This window comes from Macrobrachium rosenbergii, chromosome 2, assembly GCF_040412425.1.
Source record: "Macrobrachium rosenbergii isolate ZJJX-2024 chromosome 2, ASM4041242v1, whole genome shotgun sequence".
Lineage (NCBI taxonomy): Eukaryota > Metazoa > Arthropoda > Malacostraca > Decapoda > Palaemonidae > Macrobrachium > Macrobrachium rosenbergii.
In genome coordinates this window covers 36684487-36694101 of record NC_089742.1, presented here as the reverse complement: position 1 = coordinate 36694101, position 9615 = coordinate 36684487, and the positions used below count along the sequence as shown (strand labels likewise).

The 9615-nt window shown below is 35.5% G+C and overlaps 1 protein-coding gene across 3 annotated transcripts; it reads left to right on the top strand.

The window, feature by feature from the left end:
• Window positions 1-400: 400 nt before the first annotated feature.
• On the top strand, window positions 401-9413 carry Lsm10 (U7 small nuclear RNA associated Lsm10). 3 transcript variants are annotated; one of them, XM_067114731.1, is made up of 4 exons: window positions 401-534; window positions 5845-5999; window positions 6193-6310; window positions 7911-9413. In XM_067114731.1, exons 2-4 carry the CDS (start codon window positions 5863-5865, stop codon window positions 8100-8102), a joined length of 447 nt encoding a protein of 148 aa, XP_066970832.1. In that variant the 5' UTR covers window positions 401-534; window positions 5845-5862; the 3' UTR covers window positions 8103-9413. The 3 variants fall into 3 exon arrangements, with proteins under 3 accessions (XP_066970832.1, XP_066970841.1, XP_066970851.1); XM_067114740.1 differs by having other exon boundaries at window positions 436-566; XM_067114750.1 differs by lacking the exon at window positions 401-534 and adding an exon at window positions 643-760.
• The last annotated feature ends 202 nt before the right edge of the window (window positions 9414-9615 follow it).

Here is a 9615-nt window from a genome sequence, read left to right as displayed (position 1 = left end):
CCTGCCAACACTCCAGTTGAGAACTATGTCTACGTTGCTGTACCAAGTAGGGCTACGACCTATGAGTTAGTTAGAGTCAAAGAATCCCCAGGACATCGTCGTTCTGGATACTGGAAAAGCTGTCACATCACGCCAATATCAGGAAAAAATTTCACATTTTCAGCTGAGAGATTACTGTCACTAAATGTGCCCTAACATTGCTCGAAACCGTTCATGTAACGTTCGTTTACAAACATTTAAAAGTATTATTTGTGCTATTATTTTAATGGACTATAATTTGAATGTAAAGCCGCACATAAAAATATTACTAACATTTAATTATTTTTAAATAAACTTACAGTTTTACTATAAGTGTTATGATCTTAATTTCATTTACCTGACAATAGCTAGTCGAAAGAAACGTCACTTTGTTTTGAAAACCTTCTTCTTGATATTTTATTAGAAGAAAGATATTTGAACTTCCATTGTTGTCGAAGGTTACGATCAACGTGAGAGATTTTGCCATAATTTCGGCATATACTAATAGAAAAACAGGTAGGCTAAAGACGCCAGGGCAATTTTTAAAGGTTGATATAAGATGTAGCTCATGCCACTGATTTTTCGTCAAACACATGAAGCTTATATATTAAAATGTTTTAATTTCTAGCTAATACTTAATTTGATATGAGATATGGTCCTTTTGTTGTTGTTTCCAGAAGCAATACAGGCCAGCATAGGCTCCAAGTGAACACTCCAGGCTAGTCTAGTGTTAACAGGAATGGTATAAATAGCCTAGTCAATATTCCAGGCAATTACTCAAAATGTGCGCCGGTGTTTAGTAACAGGGCCTTGGGGATGAATTTTAAAAAACATAAATAATAGATGGTAAATATTTCGGTCGACGGTTGGCGGGAATCAGGCTGCGGTAGTAGTCTGCAATTTTACCCCCCTAAGCCTAGGGGAGGCTAGCCTACTTGAAACGCAAGAGAAGCAACTGAAAAAATATATTGGTTCATATATGTAACCACTAACATTCTTAATAAAGAAAACACAAGCAAAAGCATAAAAATGCATACATGGATAGAACCTAGCCTAACTTTCCTTAGAATAGGCTAGCCTAGCCTTAGGCCTATTAGTCTAAATCTAACCTAGGATACTATACAGTATATCCTGCCATGTGTAGGGCAGGTTAGTTCACCTTCCATAGGTGCGGTATATGGATACGTCTGCCTAACCTTCCTTAATCAAGTCTAGCCTAAGTGGCAACCCCCTCCCCAACCCACAGTGCTTACTTTTTGCTTACCTTAATATTTTAAAGAGTGGCCTTAAAAATTAAAAAGTTTTAATGGTTCCTATTGTCTGAGAGGTTATAGAAGCATTATGAAAACTAACTGTAAAAAATTCAGTAAATATTGTTGCTGTTATTATTATAAAGCTTTCTAACAAATCATTTGCAACAGACTGTTGGTGTTGCTTAGGAATTTATGTCATCCAGAAACCACCTAGCCTAAAGCCAGAGTTCTCATTTTTTGCTTTAGTATCAGCCTAGTACAGCTATCAGATAAATTCTCTTACAAATACCTTTAATGTGCTAGGCCTAGGTTATGATGTGTGGGGGAAATTTTGTAGGCTTATGGCCTAGCCTGTACCAGGAGCTTATATCATTTTAAATTTTATTTGAGAACAAGCTCATAAGCTAGTCAATTTACATTATCCAAATCTTTTTAGCCAAGCAGTTGTGGGGCACTATCATAAGATACTGTAATTTTATATAGGTAAGCATAAACAAGTGTAGCTTATTACTTAAAATAATAGGCTAACTTGAACTACAATGGAAACTTGTGAAAAACATATGGTAAATGTCTGCCCTTTTTATTGTAGGTCTAGAGAGCAGAAGTTTACAAGAAATGCCAATGCCATTTGGTCTAAGCACACTTAACCTCACCTCACTTCACCCAGGATCAGCCTTAGGTCTCCCCCTATACTGTGTAGATAATTTCATGTACAATGCCATGTTGTATGTCTGCTCCTTTTTACACCGTTAAACTTCCAAAAATAAAATGGAGAAATGCCACTGAAAATGGGTTCAATCTAATCTAGCCTCCCCTTGCCTAAGGTGCAGCATTCTTTGTAACCTCTTAGGATGCCATGTCCCATCAACCTTGGAACCCTGTAACCTTCCTTAAACTAAATCCTTATTTAAGCCAAAGCTATTAGTTAATTAGTAATTGGATGATAGTTTTCCAAGACCTATACTTCAGCTCTCCATACTATTTAAATTTAATTAGGCTAATGGAACCATGACATGCATGCCATTTTATAATTTTTGTAGCCTGGGCTGAAAGAATACAGTCATACAAGTTCATTGGAGGCTTGCATACCTATTCTTTTTATGGTGCAGACTTTTTACTTCCACAAAGATAAGGGAACGACTTTCACATATGGAGGCCATGCTCCATGCAGGTAATGAAATTATACAGGTGATAAGTGGGAGATAGCCAAAAGTACTGGCCAACATCAAAGTTTTGAAGTATGCACCTTCTTATCATTAGCTGAAAGGTTGACAAGACCATAAACTATAGCAAAGTCCACCGTGCTTTTCAACTAAGCTCTGCCCACTGATTATGTCACGATCATTCCTTGAAGCTGATTGGTTGGCAGTGGTTTGGAAAAGTTGGGTAATATGTGGTTCTTTTCATCTTCATTTATTTTGGAATGGTTGTTTTACTGAACTAAAATATGTTCTGCTGATTATCAAAAGGAAACGTTATATTATCCCCTGAAATAAAATCATAATACAAACCTCCCTAAAAATGGTGAAAAAACAGGGAAATATGAATGAAGTCAGGAGTGTTGCATGATGCTGCAATGTTGTGTTTTGTAAATGAGGTTCATCTGAATATGGAGGTGACACAGGGAATGTCTGCATTTGAAGCACTTGAATCACTGACAATGATAATTACCTGATATTTGCCGGGCCAGTGTTCGCCCATTCTAAATTTGACTCAGATTTTCAGAGCTATGTGGTAGACTGGTATTTCATATTGATTTCAGGAAATTTTAATACATTTTTTAACAGTCACAAAATCGATTTAATGCAATCACTACACATTTGGAGGATGGCAAGCAGTGATGCACTCTACAGAACCAGAATATGCCTATGTTTAACCTAAAGTTGCAGTATGATAGGCTATACGAGTCATATTGGATATAATTTGCTGAGAACTTTCTTAAGGACATTATCTCCTTTTGAAATAACAGGACCTTAAAAAATGAGATAGACCTATAATGTCGTATGTCGTTATGGATCATAGGCTTATCTTATATTCAGACATTTTATTGTGGTTCTTGTTGTGGTTATTCTTGTTTTTGTTGTTGCTGCTATTATGGTGCTTGTAGTGTCCTTGAAAGATTTTCATATGGTAACCTAACATTGCAGAATAAAGGTAGACCTATTCATAAAATACTGGTGTAAAGAATTATCTGCCCACTATTGTTAATTGAAATTTAGTAATTTGTTATAATTAAAAGTAATCGAGATCTTTATGAACATAGTCTATGCTTGAATATTGTCCTAACAACAGAAAGAGAGAGAGAGAGAGAGAGAGAGAGAGAGAGAGAGAGAGAGAGAGAAAGAGAATCACTGACACTCATGTATCCTTTTATCTACCAGGGTAGTCTATAAGAATACCCCCAGAAGGAAATGAATCATGGGCTACTGGCAGACTGGTTTGGATCATCTCTTACATAACTGTTTCAGCTATCATTTTTTTTCTTATTTCCACAAGCATCTTATGATGCCTTTCCTACCATAACCTTCATTTTCATAGAAATGCTAAGGCAGCCTTATATTTCCTCATCACAGTAATGTACTGTTATCCCTTTTCAGTGTATATTTTCATTACAGTTCATTGTGGGCAGTTTATTAGTTGTGCGTAAGGCTGAGACAGTCCTATGACTTAGACCTGTGTGCACCATCGGCTACATGCCCACAAGCTTTACTTTTTATTCTGTGGTATATGGCGTTGTAATTGCTATGGCTATCCACATGCACTTACTTCTATGTACATTCCACTTTATGGCATAATATATATCGTGAGTGAAACTATTATATTCATAATTAAAAGCTACTTATTTCAATAGATACGGTAGAAAATCTGAGTTTATATAAGAAATTGACGCAGTAGGTTCAAGACTTGTCAGTGTCTTAAAATATAAGAATTTGATGTGTAGGCCTATGCCTTATCATTGCCTCAGAATGTAAGGAATTGACATGTAGGCCCATGCCCTGTCATTGTCTCAAAGTACAGTACAGTATAGGAAATTGACATGTAGGCCCATGCCCTGTCATTGTCTCAGAATATAAGAAGTTGATGTCTAGGCCCATGCCCTGTAAATATCAAAATACTGTATATGAATTTGATATGTAGGCCTGTGCCCTGTCATTGCCTCAGAATATAAGAAAATGATGTGTAGGTCTATGCCCTGTCATTGCGTCAGAATATACGAAACTGATGTTTAGGCCCATGCCCTGTCATTGTCTCAAAATGTAAGAAATTAACGTGTAGGCCCATGCCCTGTCATTGTCTCAGAATATAAGAAATTGACATGTAGGCCCATGCCCTGTCACTGTCTCAGAATATAAGAAATTGACATGTAGGCCCATGCACTGTCAATGTCTGAAAATCTAAAAATTTGATGTGTAGGCCTATGCCCTGTCATTGTCTCAGAATATAAGAAATTGGCGTGTAGGCCTAATCTCTCAGTGATGTTAACATTTGACATGGCTGCAGAAGTGTATGCTTCATTTTAATTATTGTGGTCTATGTGGGATCACTTATTTAGGCCAACCAATTTAAAAGAAAAAAAACAATATACTTGTGTATTTAGGGTGCACATGATAAAAAAAAAAAGATGCACAGACAAAATAATCAGAGATCTTCATAATGATATATAACTTAATTATCTTTTATCGGAGATATCAATTGCATACCTCACAACTCCGGGAACTCAAATCTGTGGTGTCATGATTCATGCACGAAACTCAGCATGACTGAACGGAGTCAAATCCATACTGGTAATCATTTGGACTGTTAACTAGTGTGACATCATTCCCCCTTCGAAAGCTAGCCAGTCACTGGCTTGCAGAGGGCAGGGCTTGGCTGCAAAGCTAGGTGGACTCTGCTATAATACTGTACACTATATCATGCTGTAATGGAGTTATTCACAAAATTACATTATGCATTCAGCATGTTCACACATGAGGGAAGCATCTCTCAGGGAGTGACATTTTGCATGCTAAAAAGAAGAAATTGGAACTCTTATAGCTTGTAAGGTGAAACTGAAACATAAATCAGCTTTACAACGTGTTTTATTTGGTAAAAATGCTAAAACTGTCAAATTCCCATTTGATGCTACTGTATTTGATTACTGGTAATTCTTGGAGAGAAATAAATTTGTGATTCGTTTAATGGAAAATCTTTTTTTAATAGCCCTCTGTATTTTAGCATAAGTATTATCTATCCTATACTGTATTTAATACTAACATGATGTGTCATACTATCAGATTGACCTTTCCTTCTGGTAATGGTAAAACACCACTCAGTTCAAGATATAGTATTCATATGATATGCATACTGTGTATACAGATACTATACATACCTAAAGCTAATTTCCTATATGGGAATTAGTTGCAGTTTTTTCTTTTGCCAGCTTCATGTCTAACCAATATCATCATGGGAAACTTGTAAAGCTGTTTTGTCTTCCAAAATATTTTATTGTTTTAGAAATTCCATTTGTTGTAATAGATTAGCCTTCTGTACATTTTCTGTATATGACTGAAAAATTTTCTTTCAATCTCTCTAGGTACTGCTGTTACTGAAGATGGGTTTACATGCTCGAGAAATACAGCACCAGTACAATACATTGGCTTGCCTTCTTATAGGTTTGGAAGGTTGGAGAACAACTGTTGAACTTCATAATGATGCATTTGTAACTGGTTTGATTGTAGAAGTAGATGCGTAAGTTTCTTTTCATGTACTTTACTCAAGCAACTTTTTGGTTTGTTTGGTATTTTTGATTAATACTAAAAAAAGTATAAACCTTTTGTGTTCAAGATATTTCATTTCATGCACTGTGTGATAAAGCAAGTTTTTTAATATATAATGAAGGCTACTTTTATATTTTAAAATCTTTGTTGATTTGGATTTGCAGGAAAATGAACATGGAAATGCAAGGTGCACGGTACACAGATGGGAATGGAAAGTCTGTTTTACTGGATAACTTTCATGTTAGAGGAAGGAAAATCCGATATGTTCATATACCTGACCAGGTATGTTTGCTTTATCATTTTTATGTAAGCATGCTTAACTCACATTTTTGTTTAGTCTTAATAATAAAATCTCCTATACATTAAAATAGTTTAATAAGTTTATTCATTCCTATAGTTCCCAAGTCATTAAGCCATTGTGAGAGACTCAGTTGTTTTCTTTGCATGCATAGGAGATAAAGTATTATTTGAAGTAGTTTTTTCACAGTAACATATTTTTCATATGCATCATCCCTACCAGTCAAGATGACAACAGATGGGTTTATTGCATCATTTTGACCAAGATCTCTTTTCATCATCTTATCATTTTGTGATACAGAAACTCATCCTTTCAGTCTGACTCTTGGTATTGTGAGTACTTCAAAAAACATTGTACAGTATAGATTTACTCATTAAGGAAGGCATGTAGCCTTTGATTATTATTTTTTTTTCAGCTACATTGAAGGTCTTTGAATGAATAGGTTGTGATAGACATTTATTTGGTCATTAATATGGTGGGCGGCCTCCTTGTTTAGTTAAAAAATGTCCAGATAATTTTTGTGTATCCTTAATGACCAGGATTAGTATCTGGTTGCAAAGTTTCAGCTAAAGGCCAGAATGAGGTTATCTTGTATTGTATGACCCATCAGGTTATCCTTGGACATGGGGTACAACTCGTAAGCTTCCTTTTTTAAAATTCACAGTATTATGGAAGGTAAAGGTGCCTTCCCCACCTCCAAAAGAAATGTTGCAGTTGAGGTGTATTAACCTGACAGAAAAAGATTCATCATCTTTAGCTATCTTGATTTTTCTTGCTTCTGAAAGAGGTGATTCCATTTCAAGAACTTAATAGCCCAAGATAACTATTTGTAATAGCCCATGAAAACTATTTGTCTTTATACATTTTGCCAAAGGTTTTCACACCTGAGGCCTCAATGTGATGTCCATTGGTTTTGAAACGAGCCAATAACTGCCATTCTATTCTGCTCAGGCAGTCAGGTTGCAGGCACATAAACAACAGTGCTTTGTGCAGGAATTCTTTCACTAATTCACAGTGATGAAAACTATTAATGCAGACATTGTTGTATTGCCAATGTTGCAGAATAAATCAGCCTATTCTGAGGCATGATGTCTAGTTGGATGGTAATGGCATACGTATTGACCAGCTGAGGAATGGAAATGAAATTATATGGATCAGCTGAGTACAGTAAAGCAAATGAAATGGATTAAGTTTATTAGGGTACTGGGTATGATCATGTAGTATAGTTTTATATTGGAATACCAACTTTGGGCAGGACTCTTAACAGATGGACAACAGATTACACTTCATTGAGGCCATAAGACTCACTGTGTTACTAATACCTAAAAGAATTCACTTTTTGATTTGTGATGGGACGAGGAAATAAAGATTTTCTGTGGTCATATATTCATCTTTATTGATTTTTCTTTATGGTAGGATGTACTGTAATCCTTTGCCCCCATTTTTATTTCAGTAATTTACATTTAGTGTAGAAAACTGCGGGATGGCTATCAAACTGGCTATTTAATAAGTCATAAGAAGTCTGTAGAAGTAAGGTATATAAATCCTTCATATGTTTGATACTTTATAACACTCTCCTTTTAGGTAGATGTCACGAAATTGATAACTGAGAAAGTCACCCCAAGGGAATCAAAGCGTAAAATGACCAAGAAGGGTTTCATAGCACAGAAGCGTACTGAACAGACTTTGAGGCGATATAGAAGGCAGCAAGAAGCTCAAGCAGAAGCAGGATCAAGAAGTGCTGAGAGCCCTCAGCCTTCCACAAGCAAAGACTGAAGTTCCTTAATGCATCCAAACTCTATTGTAACACTGTGAATAATTCATTTAGGAAAGCACAGTACTGTTTTCACTTTATTTGCTTCTAATGGACGAAGCTTTCAAAAAAGACATCTGACAAAAAATGATCTCATGTAATTGTTTGAGTAGATGTACAGAACTGACAAGGTACTATTGTTTTTGTACGGTGTTTATTGGTACATTTTTACTCAGCAAAGCAGATGTTCTGTACTGCACTTTGTTCAGTACTTAATGCAGTATCTGTACTGTAAATAGTATTGGCTGTGATTTTGTAGTTTGTTAATGAAATATTCAGCCCTAATTTATATAGATGTGCACTCAAAACATCTTAAGGCCAAGGAATGGTACAGTATCAGATGAAAATTTTTTGCATAATTCAATAAGAAATGACAAAATTTCTTGAATTTTCATAAAGCCCATTTAATTCAAAGTAGATTCTACTGTTCCTTGCAATATTTAGGGTTGGTACCATGCAAATGCTGTTGTTACAAGAAGTGATATTTGACCATAGATTTTAATATCAACTATATTGCTGTTAAGATTTCATATTTAAAGCATTGTTATATGTGATCATATTAAAAACGAACAATCTACCAACTTTGTCAATATTGTGTATGATTCATGTTTAATAATAACTTTAGGTTGTGCTTATTTTGGCAGAAAGGACTATCTAGGAACAAAGGGTACAGTTGGTAAACCTATAAAAAGAACTCGATTTATACTGCTCCATTTTAAATGTTGACAGGAAGTTACTCCAACTGGCCATTATGTTATTCACTTGTATGATTGGTTGATCTATATTTTCTTAAATGGATGTTTTGATTTCCATCCTCTGCATGCACCTATTTATGTTTATTTATTGGTAACATAGAGTGCCATAGCAAGAAGCAAGTGAATCAAGTATTAAACTGATGTCTTTTTCCCTTCCTTTCTTTCATCCTTATGGGATTAGTTCCTGATGTGTATTTTGTTCAAACACACACACACAAACACACAGTGATAACAATAATGGTTTGCTTTAGGAGTACTTGTTCATATTCTAGTTGCCTTCGCTCTTCTTTTTAATTTTTATTAGTTTCTGACATGTGATGTGTCTGAGTTCTTTTTGTTAGTGTTTTGTTTGAGCAGACAACTGCGTCAAAGTTACTGGCTCATTGAGCTGGCCTTCAAGGTTTGATGGTGTGCACATTTAGTGTCAGCAGGGTAGTACAGCATATGTTTTTAATTGCTACTTCTGTCTCCTAATTTGTGAGTCCATGAAGGGTAAGGAAACTTTTACGTTGCATCCTTTTTTGTGTTTTCATTTCCTTTCTTACTCTATTTGAAATGTACAGTACTGCAAATGGAAATTACTGTATGGGGTGAAATTGTGCTACTTCTCAAGACCTCATGTCAAGGTACGAGTGGAGAAAAGATATACAATCATGCTGACAAGTACATAACTGCATTCTTAAATGCCAGCTTGCGCTGAATTCTCTGAATGTGGTCTCAT

Excerpts from the sequence above, each read along its gene's own strand:
- Lsm10 (XM_067114750.1), top strand. Across the intron at positions 6,000-6,192 it reads TTGATTGTAGAAGTAGATGC|GAAAATGAACATGGAAATGC; the intron begins GTAAGTTTCTTT and ends TTGGATTTGCAG. Across the intron at positions 6,311-7,910 it reads ATGTTCATATACCTGACCAG|GTAGATGTCACGAAATTGAT; the intron begins GTATGTTTGCTT and ends CTCTCCTTTTAG.